Below are 17,112 nucleotides of genomic sequence, written 5' to 3'. Positions count from 1 at the left end.
TTTCAACTTTTCTTCTTTAAACCTAAGAAAGTCTGTTTGTGCGGTTTCTTTGTCTTATAATTGGAAAGCAGGGATCCATTACTGTACCCCATCATCAACTCTACCAAGGGGGAGCTAAAAACATAGTGTGTTTAAAATTAAACCCTGTTACAGTAGACCAGGTGAAGGCTGAGACGGACCCCCTCGACACCTTTCTCACCTGGTCATAACAACAGTAATAGATTGGTTATAGTTGATTTTTGGGTACAGTAATGAATTGGATACTGTTGGTGAATGGGTAAAGGAATGATTTGGGTAGGGTAATGGATTGGGTACAGTTGGGAATTGGGTACAGTTGAGACTTGGGTATAGTAATGGATTGGGTACAATTGGGGAATGTGTACAGTAATGATTTGGGGACAGTAATGGATTGGGTACAGTAAAGGATTGGGTACAGTTGAGGTTTGCGTAGAGTAATGGATTGGGTACAGCTGGGAATTGGGTACAGTTGAGGTTTGGGTACAATAATGGATCGATTACAGTTCCGGTACAGTCACGGTTTGGGTACAGTAATGGATTGGTTACAGTTGGGGATTGGGACAGTAATGGATCAGTTACAGTTCAGGTGAAGTAACGGTTTGGATACAGTAATGGATTGGGTACTGTAGAGGTTTGGGTACAGTAATGGTTTGGGACAGTTATAGATTGGTTACAGTTGAGGTTTGGGTACTGTAATGGATTGGTTACAGTTGGGGATTGGGTACAGTAATGGACTAGTTACAGTTCAGGTACATTAACAGTTTGGGTACAGTAATGGATTGGTTAAAGTGAGGGTTTGGTACAGTAATGGATTGGGTACAGTTGAGGATTGGACACAGTAATGGATTGGGTACAGTTGGGGATAGATTAAAGTGATGGATTGATTACAGTTGAGGATTGGGTACAGTAATGTTTTGGGCACAGTAATGGATTGGGTACAGTATTCGATGTGTACAGTAATAGATTGAGTACAGTTTGGGATTGGATACTATAATGGGTTGGGCACTGTAATAGATTGGGTACAGTTGGGGATGGAGTACAGTAATGGATAGTGTACAGTAATAGATTGTGTACAGTTCAGGATTGGGTACAGTAATGGATTGGGACTAGTTTGGGATTGGGTACAGTAATGAATTAGAATTAGAATTAGAATATTACAGCGCAGTACAGGCCCTTCGGCCCTCGATGTTGCGCCGATCATCTGACCTACACTATTCCATTTACATCCATATGTCTATCCAATGACCACTTAAATGCCCTTAAAGTTGGCGAGTCTACTACTGTTGCAGGCAGGGCGTTCCACGCCCCTACTACTCTCTGCGTAAAGAAAGGGATAGGGTACTGTTGAGATTTGGGTACAGGAATAGATTAGGTACAGTTGATTATTGGGTGCAGTAATGGTTTGGGCACAGGAATGGATTGGGTACATTTGGGGATTTGGTACAGTAATGGTTTGGGCACAGTAATGGATTGGGTACAGTTGAGGTTTGAGTACAGTAATGGATTGTGTGCAGTGATGGATTGGGCACACTTGGGGATAAGGTACAGTAAGAGATTGAGTACAGTTGGTTATTTGGTACAAGGATGCATTGCGTACCATTGGAGATTGGGGATAGGAATGGATTGGTAACTGTTGCACCACCTCTCAACCCCTCCACTATCTCTGAATTTTTAACACTGCTTCTCCGACATCCAATGTTGCATGTGCCAAAATTTCCTCCAATTAAATTTTGAGACTCCATTGACTTTGGTTCCCCACCCCAACCTCCCACAAATTCTGTTTCCTTGCCACAAGCTCCAGTCCTTTCTTTGATAGAAATGTGAGGTGAAACCAGACTGTTTGCATTTTTGGCATTCGTATTTCACCCTGAGATTGAGTGTGAATTGAACAGAGTGCTGGGAGTTCGGTGAGTTGAGGGAATCTTAATCTCTTTCTAAAAAATCTAATTTTGTTTGTATTCAACATTTAAGTAAAAGTTACTGTTTAAGTTCTAAATTTCATCCAGGGACCTAAGCAGGGATATACAAGCTATCCACCGGGGAGAAGCTGTAGTTAGTTAATTAAAGAAACTAGCCTGAACTGTTTTTTCTGTACCTGGGGCTCAGCTAATCTCTTTAGTTTCAGAATGTGTAAATACAGACATCTCAGTGTGACTTAGCATTGAGTGCAACTTGAACAGAGTGCTGGGAGTTCAGTGAGTTGAGGAAGTTGGGTGAATCGGGGAAGGAGAAGCTCCTTTGCATTGTCTTTTCTAACGTTTTCACCTGGTAGGATTTGGTTCTTAATCTACTGCAGGGGAAGAAACTAGCTGTTTGATGAGTATCTGGTAAGTAGTTAAGGTCTATTCCATTCCTAAGGTTTAAAATAGGTACTGGTGGTAAGGTTAATAAAATATATATAAAAGGAAAATAAATAAAATAATTAAGTAGTTAAACACATAAGGATGGAAGGACAGGTGATGTGTCATGGTTGCAGCATGTGGGAGCTCCTGGATGCCAGTGTTATCCAGGACAAACACGCCTGCAATAATTGTTTGCAGCTCGAGGAGTTTCGGCTCAGAGTCATTGAGTTGGAGGCTGAGCTGCAGACACTGCGACACATCAGGGAGGGGGAGAGTTACCTGGACACTCTGTACCAGGAGTTGGTCACACCCCTTAGGATAAGGTCTTCTGATTTGGACAGTGGTCAGGGACAGGAGAGTGTGGCTGCAGCTGAGGCAGGTAAGAGGTCCCAGAGGGCAGGAGTGCAGGAGCCTCAGCCTTTGCGATTGTCCAACAGGTTTGAGGTTCTTTCAGTTTGTTTGGATGAGAGAGCAAGCTGCAGGGTGGATGAACTAACTAACCGTGGTACAGGAAGCCATTCAAGTGGGGGAACAAAAAGGAATGTAGTGGTAGCAGGGGACAGTATAGTTAGGGGGATTGACACTGTTCTCTGCAGCAAAAATTGAGAGTCCAGAAGGCTGTGTTGCCGGCCCGGTGCCAGGGTGTTAGGCACCAAATTAAGAAACAGAACCTCAAAGCTGATAATCTCTGGATTATTACCTGAGCCACGTGCAAACTGGCATAGGGCAAATAAGATTAGAGAAATTAATGTGTGGCTCAATGACTAGTGTGATAGAAGTGGGTTCCGGTTTGTGGAGCACTAGCACCAGTACTGGGGAAAGTGGGGGCTGTACCGTTGGGACGGTCTACACCTGAACCATGCTGTGACCAGTCTTCTAGTGATCTGCATAACTAGGGAAGTAGAGAGGGTTTTAAACAAAATAGTGGGGGCAAGGGATCAAATTTGGGAAGATGTGGTAAATTAAAAATTAAAGACAAAGCAAGAGAGAAAGGTGCTAATAGAATGACAAACAGACAGTGACAAATCGAGGGTAGGTGGAAATGTGGAGTAATCAGTTCAGCCATGAACTTATTAAATGGCGGAGCAGGCTCGAAGGGCCGAGTGGCCTCCTGCTCCTAATTCGTATGTTCGTATGGTCGTATGTACAAATCTAGGAGTAAATCAGCAGTCAAGGCTAGACGTTACAAAAATAATAATAAGGTCAAAACTGAATGCATATAGTATTCGAAACAAAACGGATGAAGTGACAGCACAAATAGAAATAAATAAGTACGATCTGATAGCCATTACAGAGACATGGCTGCAGGATGACATAGATTGGCACCTTAATATTGAAGGGTACATGACATTTAGGAAGGACAGGAAGCTAGGAAAAGGTGGAGCTCTGTTAATTAATGATGGTATTAGCACATTAGAAAGGGATGACCTAAGTTCAGGAGACCAGGATGTGGAAGCAGTTTGGGTAGAGATGAGAAATGATAAAGGCAAGAAGTCACTCGTGGGAGTGGTGTACAGGCCCCCTCACAGTAACCATGCAGTAGGACAGGGTATAAAGGAAGAAATAATGGGATCTTGTCCGAACAGTATGGTGATAATCATGGGGGATTTTGCTGGAAAAATCAGATGGTAAAGGTAGTCTAGCTGAGGAGTTCATAGAATGTTTACGGAATAGTTTCTTATAACAGCACGTTCCAGAACCAACCAGAGAGCAGGCTATACGAGACTTGGTATTGTGCAATGAGATAGGATGAATTGATGATCTCATAATGAAGGCAATCATAATATGATTGAATTTTACATTGAGTTTGAGGGAGAGAAGAATGGGTTCAAGACTAGTATTTTAAACTTTTATGAGGGCATGAAAGCAGAGCTAGTTAAAGTGAACTGACAAATTAGGTTCAGGGCTAGGTCAATAGAGATGCAGTGGCAGACATTTAAGGGGATATTTCAGAGTACACAAATAAAAGATACATTCCAACAAGAAATAAAAATTCCAAGGGGAGGATCCCCTATCCGTGGTTAACTAAAAAAGTTAAAGTTAGTATCAAACTTAAAGAAAAAGCACCTAATTGCGCAAAGATGGGTGGCAGGTGTAAAGAATGACTAAAAGATTGATAAGGAGGGAAAAATTAGAGTATGAGAGAAAGCTAACTAGAAATATATAAACAGATAGTAAGAGTTTCTATAGATATTTTTTTTAAAGAGTTAACAAAGTGAGCATTAGTCCTATAGAAAGTAAGTCTGGGGAATTAATAAGGGAAAATAAGGAGATGGCAGATGAATTGAACAGGTACTTTGCATTGGTCTTCACTACAAGTAACATCCCAGAAATAGCTGTAAATCAGGAAATGGAAGGAAGGGAGGAACTCAAGTAAATTACAATCACCAGGGAAGTGGTACTGAGTGAATTGTTGGAGTTGTGGGCAGACAAGTCCCCAGGTCCTGATGGACTTCGTCCTAGTGTCTTAAAAGAAGTGGCTAGTGAGATAGTTGATGTGATGGTCTAAATTTCCCCAAATTCCCTAGATTTGGGGAAGGTTCCATTAGATTGGAAAATAGTGAATGTAACTCCTTTTATTCAAAAAGGGAGGAAGACAGAAAGCAGGAAACTACAAGACAGTTAGCTTAACATCTATCATAGGGAAAGTGTTAGAAGCTACTATTAAAGATGTTATAGCAGGGCATTTAGAAACATTCAAGGTAATCAGGCAGAGTCAACATGGTTTTGTGAAAGGGAAATCATGTTTAACGAATTTATTGGAGTTCTTTGAATAAGTAAGATGTGCTGTGGATAAAGGGGAACTGGTGAAAGTACTGTACTTAGATTTCCAGAAGGCATTTGATAAGGTGCCACATCAAAGGTTATTGCGGAAAATAAAAGCTCACGTGTAGGGAGTAACATATGGGTATGGATGGAAGATTGGCTAGCTAACAGGAAACAGAGAGTAGGTATAAATAGATAATTTTCTGGTTGGCAAAATGTAACGAGTGGTGTGCCACAGCGATCAGTGTTGGGGCCTCAATCTTTTACAATTTATATAAGTGATGAAGGGACTGAAGGTATGGTTGCTATATTTGCTGATGACATAATGAATGGTAGAAAAGTAAATTGTGAAGAGGACATAAGGAAGCTACAAAGGGATATAGATAGGTTAATTGAATGGGCAAAGATCTGGCAAATGGAGTATAATGTGGGAAAATGTGAAATTGTCCATTTTGGCAGGAAGAATAAAAATGAAGCATATTATATAAAAAGTCAGAGATTACAGAGCTCTGAGATACAGAGGGATCTTGGTGTCCTAGTGCATGAATCATAAAAGATTAGTATGCAGGTTCAGCAAGTAATTAGGCAACCTAATAGAATGCTATCATTTATTGTCAGGGGAATTGAATACAAAAGTAGGGAGGTTATGCTTTAGCTAAACAGGGCATTGGTGAGGCCACATCTGGAGTACTGTGTACAGTATTGGTCTCCTTATTTAAGGAAGGATGCCAATGCGCTGGAGCCAGTTCAGAGAAGGTTTACGAGACTAATACCTGGAATGGACAGGTTGCTTATGAGGAAAGGCTGGTCCAACTTGGCTTGTATCCACTGGAGCTTAAAGTAAGAGATGACTTGATTGAAACATGTAAGATTCTGAGGGGTCTTGACAGGGTAATGTGGAAAGGATGTTTCCTCTTGTGGGAGAATATAGAACTAGGGGTCACTGTTTGAAAATAAGGGGTCGCCCATTTAAGACAGATGAGGAGAATTTTTTTCTTTCAGTGAGTTGTGAGCATTTGGAACTCTCTTCCTCAAAAGGTAGCGGAAACCGAGTCTTTAAATATTTTTAAAGTAGAGGTAGATAAATTCTTGATAAGCAAGGGGGTAAAAGTTATTGGGGGTAGGCGGGAATGTGGAGTCGAGGTTGGAGTCAGATCAGCCATGATTTTATTGAATTTAGAGCAGGCTCAGGGGGCAATTGTGCAACATGCTCCACCATTGAATGGCTGTACCTTCAGCTGTCTAGGACCTAAGCTCTGGAATTCCTTCCTTAAACTTCTCTGCCTCACTAACTCTCTCTCTCCTCCTTTAAGTTGCTCCTCAAAATTTACCTCTTTGACCAAGCTTTTGGTCACCGGTCCTAAAATCTTCTGTGGCTTGGTGTCAAATTTTGTCTGATCATGCTTCCCGGAAGTGTTTTGGGATATTTTTGCTACGTATAGTATGTGTTATAAGTAAGCTGTTGTTATGGATTGGGTACAGTTGCGAATTGTGTACATTTTAGAATTGGGTAGAGTCTCACACGCAATGACACACTGTTTATTAGTTCAGTTTCACCGTTCACCCCCCACATCCACTTTTCTCCTCACCTCACTGAAGGCTGTGACGCTGGAATGCAGTTAAACAAGTGCTGGGAACTACCTGGCACCTATACCAGTGACCATTGCTCACCTGCGTACATGGATATCAAGTGTTGATAAGTTATTTAACTGTAGTACTTCCTTGTTCAAAGCACTGATGTCTCTTTGTTGACACTGAGTAGTTCAATTTTTTCTCCACATTGTTTTAAATGTAAATAGCTATCAATTTTACAGCAATGATCAGTTTCTATAGTGTTCATTCTGTATTTATCAGGTTTGACCAGTGTTTTTATTAAATACAGCTCTCAGTGGGAGTCAGGATCCGGAGAAAATTAATTATAATGGTTTGCATGAAGCTGCTTATTCTTGTGGCTTTATTGCTGTGAGAGCCGGGTTGGACTTGTTTGGGATCGTTGTTTTGTATATATAGATACATATAGTACAAATGAACATGCTGGGGAAACACTAGGAATTATAGGTTTAATTGTTTTTTCTCATCAGCATGATACATGAGTAAAGTCCCAGCTGTCTTGTATGTTAATCACAGGCCATAGAGGAGGAAGAGGCAGCGGTGTGAGACTCCCAGGACGATTGCCATAAGGGTAGAGATTTCCCAGGTTTCTATGGATCCAGTTTTCTTCTCTCCTCCTGGAGGTAAAGAAAACTGTGTGGGATAGAGATTTCTAATGAAGAATGGGAAGGAGTTTATGCTACAATGAGCAAACTATGCATGAGTAAGACTCTATGAAGGGCCAATTAAAAACTCTCCAAACCCCGTCACATAGGAAATGCACTGTGTTCAAAATCCTGATGACAATATATAAAATTGGATGTCACTTCCCAATTAACCCATGATGTAAATAGTGGAAAGCTGTGATGGCAGCAAAACATGTGCATAAAGCACCTGAGAGCCAATTTTATCACTGGGCAGGAGAGGCCGTGGCTGGTGGGAAAGCCCCATTAGAGGGAGGCCGAGGCAATTTTAACTCACAGGCCTCATTTAAATGATGGTAAACTGACTCGCGGACCCAGCGGGAATGGCAAAAGGGTCGGCAGGCAGGAGCCTGGTTTCTGGCAGCAGAAGGCTGCAGCCCAGGTTTCTTCATTGTAAAAGTAAGTAATGTCGGGGCAGCTTGGCCAAGCGGAATGTACGGAATGTGGGAAGTTGTGGACATGCCATGTGACCTTGGCGAACATGTCTGCAGAAAGTGTCTCCGGTTGCAGAAACTTGAGCTTTGGGTTTCGGAGCTCGAGCGGCGGCTGGAGTCACTGTGGTGCATCCGCGAGGTGGAGGACTACGTGGATGGCACGTTTCAGGAGGTAGTCAAGCCGGTGCCGAGGCAAGCACAGTTGGGGGGTGACTGGGTGGCTGCCGGACGGACAAAGAAGTCAGGGCAGGTAGTGCAGGAGTCCCCAGAGGCCATCCCACTTTCTAACCGGTATTCAGTTCTGAATACCGATGAGAGAGAGGGTTCCTCTGGAGAATGCATCGAGAGTCATGACCGGAATGTCATGGCTGACTCAGCTGTGCTAGGATGGAGAAAAAGAGACAAGCGGGCAACAGTGGTAGGGGATTCTATGGTTAGAGGAACAGATAGACGTTTCTCTGGTCGCAGATATGATTCCAGGATGGTATGTTGCCTCCCTGGTGCAAGGGTCTTGGATATCACCGAGCGGCTACAAAGTATTCTGGAGGGTGAGGGTGCACAGCCGGAGCTCGTGGTCCACATTGGTACCAATGACATAGGTAGTAAGATGGATGATGTCCTGCAAAAAGAATTTAGGGAGCTAGGCAGCAGATTAAAAAGTAGGGCCTCAAAGGTTGTAGTCTCTGGGTTTCTTCTGGTGCCACGGGCTAGTGAGTATATGAATAGGAGGTTAGAGCAAATGAATGTATGGTTGGGGAGATGGTGCAGGAGGGAGGGCTTTAGTTTCCTGAATCACTGGGCCTGTTTCTGGCGAAGGTGGGATCTGTATAAGTTGGACGGGTTGCACCTGAACTGGAATGGGACCAACATCCTTGCTGGGAGGTTTGCTAGTGCTGTTGCGGGGGGAGGGGGTGGTTTTAAACTAATTTGGCAGGGGGATGGGATACAGAGTGGAGGTACAGTAGGGGGTGATGTACAATCAAATATAAGTGAGAAGCTAAGTCAGCCTGGAAGGCAGAGTAAATATAGACCTGTTATGGCTCAGGCAAATAATGCAAGGCTGGATTGTATCTATTTTAATGCAAGGAGTCTTACGAGTAAGGCAGATGAATTGAGGGCGTTGATTAACACATGGAATATGATATTATTGCTATTACTGAGACATGGTTGAAGGAAGGGCAGGACTGGCAGCTTAATATCCCAGGGTATAGAATCTTCAGACGTGATGGGGAAGGGGTAAAAGACGAGGTGGCATGTCACTGTTGATTGAAGAGTCAATTACTGCAGTAAGGGGGGATGATATCTTAGAAGGTTCCTCTAATGAGGCCAGATAGGTAGAACTTAAAAACAAAAAAGGGGCAATCATTTGGCTGGGAGTGTACTACAGGCCTCCAAACAGTCAGGCAGTGATAGAGGAGCAGATATGTAGGCAAATCTCAGAGAGGTGCAAAAATACTGGGGTAATAATAGTAGGGGATTTCAACTTCCCCTATATTAGAGGGGATAGTATTCGTGCAAAAAACTTAAAGAGGGCAGAATTCTTCAAGTGCATTCAGTACAGCTTTTTGAGCCAGTACATAGAGTCCTACAAGAGGAGGGGCAGCACTGGACTTAATCCTAGGGAATGAAGCTGGACAAGTGGTAGAAGTGTCAGTGGGGGAGTATTTCGGGGATAGTGACCATAACTCTGTAAGATTTAAGGTTGTTATGGAAAAGGACATAGAGGGACCAGAAATAAAAGTACTGAATTGGCGGAAGGCAGATTTCAATATGATAAAACAGGATCTGGCCAAAGTGGACTGGGAACAGCTTCTTATAGGAAAGTCTACATCAGACCAGTGGGAGTCATTCAGAAAGGAAATAGTGAGGGTTCAGGTCCAACATGTTCCCGTAAAGGTGAAGAGTAGGACCAATATGTCCAGGGAACACTGGATGTCAAGGGATATAGGGTTTGGATAAGGATAAAAAAGGAGGCATATGGCAGATTCAGAGTGCTGAAAACAGCGGAGGCCCAAGAGGAGTATAGAAAATGTAGGGGAGTATTTTAAAAAGTAATTAGGAGAGCGAAGAGGGGGCATGAAAAATCGCTGGCAGACAAGATAATGGAAAATCCCAAGGTGTTTTATAAGTATGTTAGGGGCAAGAGGGTAACCAGGGAAAAAGTGGGGCCGATTAGGGATCATAGAGGCAATCTGTGTGTGGAGCCGGAGGACATAGGTGAGGTTTTGAACGATTACTTTTCGTCTGTGTTCACTATGAAGAGGGACAATGTAGGTGTAGTGATCAGGGAGGGGGATTGTGATATACTTGATCAAATTAGCATTGAAAAGGAGGAAGTATTAGCTGTATTAGCAGGCTTAAAGGTGGATAAATCCCCAGGCCCAGATGAGATGTATCCCGGGCTGCTATGTGAGGCAAGGAAGGAGATTGCAGGGGCTCTGACACACATTTTCAGATCCTCTCTGGCCACAGGAGAGGTGCCAGAGGACTGGAGGGCAGCGAATGTGGTACCATTATTCAAGAAGGGTAGCAGAGATAAACTAGGTAATTACAGGCCTGTGAGTCTAACGTCAGGAGATTATCGGAAAAAATTCTGAGGGACAGGATTAATCTCCACTTGGAGAGGCAGGGATTGATCAGGGATAGTCAGCATGGCTTTGTCAGGAGGAGATCGTGTCTAACAAATTTGATTGAATTTTTCGAGGAGGTGACTAGAGGTGTAGATGAGGGTGTCGTCTATATGGACTTCAGTAAGGCTTTTGATAAGGTCCCGCATGAGAGATTGGTTAAGAAAGTAAGAGCCCATGGGATCCAGTGTAATTTGGCAAACTGGATTCAAAATTGGCTTAGTGGAAGGAGGCAGAGGGTGATGGTAGAGGGTTATTTTTGTGAATGGAAACCTGTGACCAGTGGGATACTGCAGGGATCAGTGCTGGGACCCTTGCTGTTTGCAGTGTACATTAATGATTTAGATGCGAATATAGGAGGTATGATCAGTAAGTTCGCAGATGACACGAAAATTGGTGGTGTCGTAAATAGTGAGGAGGAAAGCCTTAGATTACAGGACGATATAGACGGGCTGGTAAGATGGGTGGAGCTGTGACAAATGAAGTTTAATCCTGTGAAGTATGAGGTGATGCACTTTGGGAGGACTAACAAGGCAGGAGAATATACAGTGGATGGTAGGACCCTAGGCAGCACAGAGGGTCAGAGGGACCATGGGGTGCTTGTCCATAGAATACTGAAGGCAGCAGCACAGGTAGATAAGGTGGTTAGGAAGGCATATGGGATACTTGCCTTTATTAAGTGAAACATAGAATATAAGAGCAGGGAGGTTATGATGGAGCTGTATAAAATGCTGGTTAGGCCACAGCTGGAGTACTGTGTACAGTTCTGGTCACCACATGATCGGAAAAATGTGATTGCAATGGAGAGGGTGCAGAGGAGATTCACCAGGATGTTGCCTGGGCTGGAGCATTTCAGTTATGAAGAGAGACTGGATAGGCTGGGGTTGTTTTCCTTGGAGCAGAGAAGGCTGAGGGGGGACCTGATTGAGGTATACAAAATTATGAGGGGCATTGATAGGATAGATAGGAAGAAGGGCCTGTTTCAATGCTGTATCTCTCTATAAAAAAAGTCTATAAAACATATTCCCTCAGTGGAGAAGTCAATATCTGGGGGGGATAGATTTAAGGTAAAGGGCAAGAGATTTAGAGGGGAGTTGAGGAAAAATGTTTTCACCCAGAGGGTGGTTGGAATCTGGAACACACAGCCTGAAGGGGTGGTAGAGGCAGGAACACTCACAACATTTAAGAAGTATTTAGATGAGCACTTGAAACGCCATAGCATACATGGCTACGGGCCAAGTGCGGGGAAGTGCGATTACTTTTGGGCGGGTGCTTGATGGTTGGCGCAGGTGCGTTGGGCTGAAGGGCTTGTTTCTGTGCTCTATGACTCGATGACCTGAAGGATTAGGGTATGTGGATAAGGAGGCAGTGGGGGGCAGAGTTTGCTGGATGCTGGGACACACACATGACCTCACTAAGGGAATCCTGCCAAATGAAGTCATTCACAAAGCTGGATATACTGTCCCAAAAATGGATCAAAAATTCCAACAAGAAGGAAAAAGGAAGGTGGGGACATGGCTTGTCAGGCTCGTGCCCGATAATTGGGCATATGACTGAATAGGACCATCCCAACAGAAATCAGCTAACTCAGCACAGATCAGGAATCGAAACTTGCAGTCTCTTGGGTCAGTTGCCCACCAGGTGACTCAGTTGGTAGCATTTTTACCTTTGAGTAAGAAGGTTGTAGGTTCAAGTCCCACTCCAGAAACTGAAGTGCAATATGATTAGATTGGATTAGATTAGATTAGATTAGATTAGATTAGAGATACAGCACTGAAACAGGCCCTTTGGCCCACCGAGTCTGTGCCGAACATTAACCACCCATTTATACTAATCCTACACTAATCTCCTATTCCTACCAAACATCCCCACCTGTCCCTATATTTCCCTACCACCTACCTATACTAGTGACAATTTATAATGGCCAATTTACCTATCAACCTGCAAGTCTTTTGGCTTGTGGGAGGAAACCGGAGCACCCGGAGAAAACCCACGCAGACACAGGGAGAACTTGCAAACTCCACACAGGCAGTACCCGGAATCGAACCCGGGTCCCTGGAGCTGTGAGGCTGCAGTGCTAACCACTGTGCCGCAGCTGTGCTAGGTTGATGCTTCAGACCACGGTTGAGGGAGTGCTGCACCTTTGGAGATGCTGTTTATTGAATGCAAAGTTAAACTGAGGCCCCAGCTGTCCTCCCTGCTATATGCAAAAGATCCCATGGCACTATTTTTGGAGATAATGGGAATTCTCCCTGGTGTCCTGGCCAATGTTTATCCCTCAACCAACAACATTTAAATAATTGTCAGCCAACACCGCTCCCCCCACACCCCCACCCCCCACCCCCACACCTACCAAGACTGAGGCACACATTATTTCACAACATGAACAAAAACTTAAAATTACAATCCCTGACTGGAAGGACATTTGCATAGTCCCAGATAATATTGAAACAATGGGGACCTAGTAGTTGCTTCCCCAATACACAGAAGTGGTTAGACCAGTTTGTGTCATATGACTAACTGGTTGTTGCAGATAATTTGAACTTCCAACAAAGGATTTGAACAGAATGCCATGTGTTCATGGACTGAGAACATCTCCCCTCCTGTCTGCCTGCCTTCATCTCTTCCCATGGAACTGAATCTTGTGAAAACACAGGAAACTCAAAGAGAGAAAGATTTCCTACATGAACAAGATTTTAAGAAGACTAGTGGGCCCCAACAAAACATAAGACCATATCTGCAATCAAGTACTACAGCAAGCTTGAGAAACAGTAACAAGATATTGCCTCAAACTGTTCAACTTATCTTTCCTTCTGCTCTTTTCTATTCCTATCTGCATGTTTATATCATGTGTGCATGCTAGCCTGGGCGCGCTGTATATCCATAAGCATGAACAGTATTAAAGTTTTTAGTTTAAGTTTAATAAGTTTCATCTTCTTTAAAGCAAAGAAAGCCTGTTGGTGCTCATTTTTTTGCTTTATAATTGGAAAGTTGTGAACAAGGATTCACAAAGAGGGAGCTCAAAACACAGTGTGTTTAAAATTAAACCCTGTTACAATAAGATCAGGTAAGGACAGCAAATGACCCCTAGACACATTTCTCACCTGATCGTAACATAATGTATAGGGACATAGGAACAGGAGTAGCCCATTCAGTCCCTTTAGCCTGTTCTGCCACTCACTTAGATCATGGCTTTCCTGAATCTTAGCTCCATCTACCTGCCTTGGTCCCATAAACCTTAATAACCTTGCCTAACAAAAGTCTATCAATCTTAGTTTTAAAATATTTAACTTTTTGGGGGAGAGAGTTCCAGATTTCCACTAGTCTTTGTGCTTAATGACGTCACCATGGAACATTCTAGCCCTAATTTTAAGGTTATGCCGCTTTGTTCTGTACTCCAATTTCTCTCTATCTACCCTATTAACTTCTTTATTTATTTGATCTTATATGCCGGTGGTGTTTGTGGGAGCATGCTCTGTGCAATTTGGCAGCCAAGTCTCCTACATTACAACAGTGAGTACACTTTAAACATTCTCCATTGGCTGCAAAGTGCTTTGGGACACCCTGAGGTCCTGAAAGATGCTATATAAACATATGTTCTTGCTCCACAATGGAGTTCTTTCTTGTTCAGCAATGACAACTACTTGCATTTATATAGTATCTTTAATGTACCAAGGTGTTTCGCAGGAGCATAATTAGACAAGAATTTAACACCAAGCCACATAAAAAAATATTAGCACAGGTGACCATATGCTTGATTAAAGAGGCAGGTTTTAAAGACTGACTGAAAAAATGAGAGATCAACAAAGAGGTTTCGGGAGGGAATTCCAGAGCATCGGGCCTAGACAGTTAAAAGCACTGCCACAACGGTAGAGACATTAAAATTTAGGGTGTGCAAGAAGCCAGAGCTGGAGTAGTGCAGATATGTCGAGTATGTTGTAGTACTGGGGGAGTTTACAGAGATAGGGAGAGGTGAAGGAGTTGAAAACAAGGATGGGAATTTTGAAATAGAGACATTGCTGTACCAGAAGCTAATGTAGGTCAGCAAGCTAGGTGAACAGGACTTGGTGTGAGTTAGGATACAGGCAGCAGAGTTTTGGATGATCTCAAGTTTATGAAGGGTGCAAGGTAGGAGACTGGCCAGGAGACCACCGGAATAGTCGAGTCTAGAGATAACAAAGGTTTGGATGTGGGTTTCAGCAGATGAGCTGAGGCAGCTATGAAGATGGACAATGTTACGGAGGTGGTAGTAGCTGGTCTTGGCAATAGAGAGGATTATGGGATTGAGCTCAGCTCAGGGTCAACCAGGACACTAAGGTTGTGAACGGTCTGGTTCAGCTTTAGACAGTTGCCAGGAAAAGAGGTGGAGTAGGTGGTGAAGGAACTGAGATTGTGGTGAGGGTCAAAGACAATGAATTCAGTCTTCACAATTTCAGTTGTAAGAAACACCTGTTCATCTAATACTGAATGTCAGACAAGTAAGGTTTATTTAGTTAGATTTGCAATTTTTTTGGCCTTACCTCATAGGTACTGGTGATGTTCAGACTGTAGAATATAGGCAGGAAGATTTCAGCACTGACGATGGTCACTACAGCATAGCTAATGCAGAAGATCAAGAAGATGGCTCCATAGCGGTAAACCTCTGCTGGTGTCCCAATCACAGTAACTGCAGACATGAAGCTGGCAGTAAGGGACATGGCCACGGGCACTGCCCTCAGCTGCCTGTCCCCCAACAGGAACTGACTGTTGGATTGCTGGCCCCTGGCTTTAACCGCGTGATAGATTCCAATGAAGGTAGAAATAAGCAGCATGGCCACAAACACCACATAATCCCACACAGCGAACTGAGCTACAGGAGTGCCGGTGATGGACATTTCCAGGCCGTCGTAAACTTCAGAGAAGGGAATGTTGTTTGAAAAATGTTTAAAAATAAACTTTCCAAAAGTTATAATTATCACAATGTCATTTAAAAAAAAACTCGTACTTCTGAAAAATCTTGCCAAGGAAGGTCGAAAAAGAATCCAAAAATGCCAAAAAGGGAAATTTATAAAAGTTTTCAGTACATTCGGTGAAAGTAGGGACTGGTGAAAAGACTTTGTAACAATGATAATGGATAGAGAGTGCAAGCAAGTGCCAGCCAGAGGATGGGCAAAGAGAGAAACAGACAGCTAATCACCACACGCTGAGTCTGGGCATTCCAACAACACAGCTGAAAGAAAACCTTTGTACTACACCTGAGGGATTGAGCGACAGGTCACCTTACCTCCCAGCAGGGCTGCTCACAATAAAACCACAGCCTTTGCATTGATTTATAACTTACAATTGATTCATTGTCTGAATTTTTGACTTTAGTAACTAATTAACTATAAATGATATTTATATTTAGAATGGAACTCTGGGCTACCGTCTAATTCTGTTAATCCTATGTACGTAATTGAATACATATAGCTCTAGAATCGCAATAAAAGATGTGCTGGAATTCACACTCACTGCTTTGCCCATGTTAACACGTTCCTTACTTGTAATCTCTCATTTGATTCTTGGCAGCCTCACATAGCAGGCTTCTGAGCCCAGCAGTATGTGATATTCTTGCCCCATTCCCTGCCCTCCTGTTCTGAAAATGGTGATTCATGTTAATTATAAATCTCAACCCTCGATGCCAATTGCAATGCCCCCTCCCCAACCCCTCTGTCCCACTCCAGTGGTCCGCCAAAAAGGATCATCTAACTGCACAGGCCAGAGACTGGATATGGGTCTTTTCTGTTCCATGTTACAAAGAGCCTAACCATCTCCCCTTGTCTTTCAATTGCAGTGTCATCACTGAATCTCTCACAGCATCCTGGGGGTTACCATTGACCAGAAACTTAATTGGACCAACCACATAAATACTGTGGTTGCAACAGCAGGTCTGAGGTTGGGAATTCTGCAGCAAGTAACTCACCTTCTGACTCCCCAAAGCCTGTCCCCTATCTACAAGGCACAAGTCAGAAATGTAATGGAATAATGGAATGGCCTCCTGTGCTGTAACCATTCTATGATTCTATTCTATGATTCTATGCTTTGAATATGAATGTAAAGAAACTATCAATCTAGACCAGAACATGGTTCCTAGTATTGGTGAGAAATGTTCTCATCCATTTTATTGGGGATTGAGCAGGCGAGTGGAACTGACTGAGGACTCCCTGAAGATGGACTTGATAGACCGAATGGCCTCCTCTGGTGCCATAAATGACTCTATTACTCCAACATCACTCAAGAAGCTCACCACCAGCCATGACAAAGTAGCTGCTTGTTTCGCTCCCCATCCACCATCTTAAACATTTACTACCTCCACCATGAGTGTACAATGGCTGCATATGTACCATCGACAATAGGATTGTCCAACCTATGGCCCATGGGCCAGAATCTGGTCCGCCAAAGATTTCCATCTGGCCCACCTATGATGAGAAATTTCCACTGGAAATCCGCCATTGGCTTCTTCCAACTCGCCAAAATCTTCTGCAATTGACAACGGCTACAGCTCCTTTACTGACATGGCGGAGACGCCTCACTGTGCATGCCTTCCTTTACCAAGATGGTGGACGCTCTTCAGTGCCTTATGTTCTGGCTCCTTTAGTAAGATGGCGGCACC

General features: G+C 43.3%; 1 protein-coding gene across 1 annotated transcript in view; it reads right to left on the bottom strand.

The window, feature by feature from the left end:
* The window catches only part of slc5a8l (solute carrier family 5 member 8, like), a 109,819-nt gene extending 94,162 nt beyond the window's left edge, over positions 1 to 15,657 (bottom strand). The window contains exon 1 of the mRNA XM_068057631.1: positions 15,002 to 15,657. Coding sequence (XP_067913732.1) covers positions 15,002 to 15,355 — 354 coding nt within the window. The 5' untranslated portion in view covers positions 15,356 to 15,657. The remainder of the gene's footprint in view (positions 1 to 15,001) is intronic.
* Between the last annotated feature and the right edge of the window lie 1,455 nt (positions 15,658 to 17,112).

Source organism: Heterodontus francisci, chromosome 25, assembly GCF_036365525.1.
Source record: "Heterodontus francisci isolate sHetFra1 chromosome 25, sHetFra1.hap1, whole genome shotgun sequence".
Lineage (NCBI taxonomy): Eukaryota > Metazoa > Chordata > Chondrichthyes > Heterodontiformes > Heterodontidae > Heterodontus > Heterodontus francisci.
Note: the sequence above shows the minus strand (reverse complement) of the source record. Positions and strands in the feature narration are given on the sequence as shown.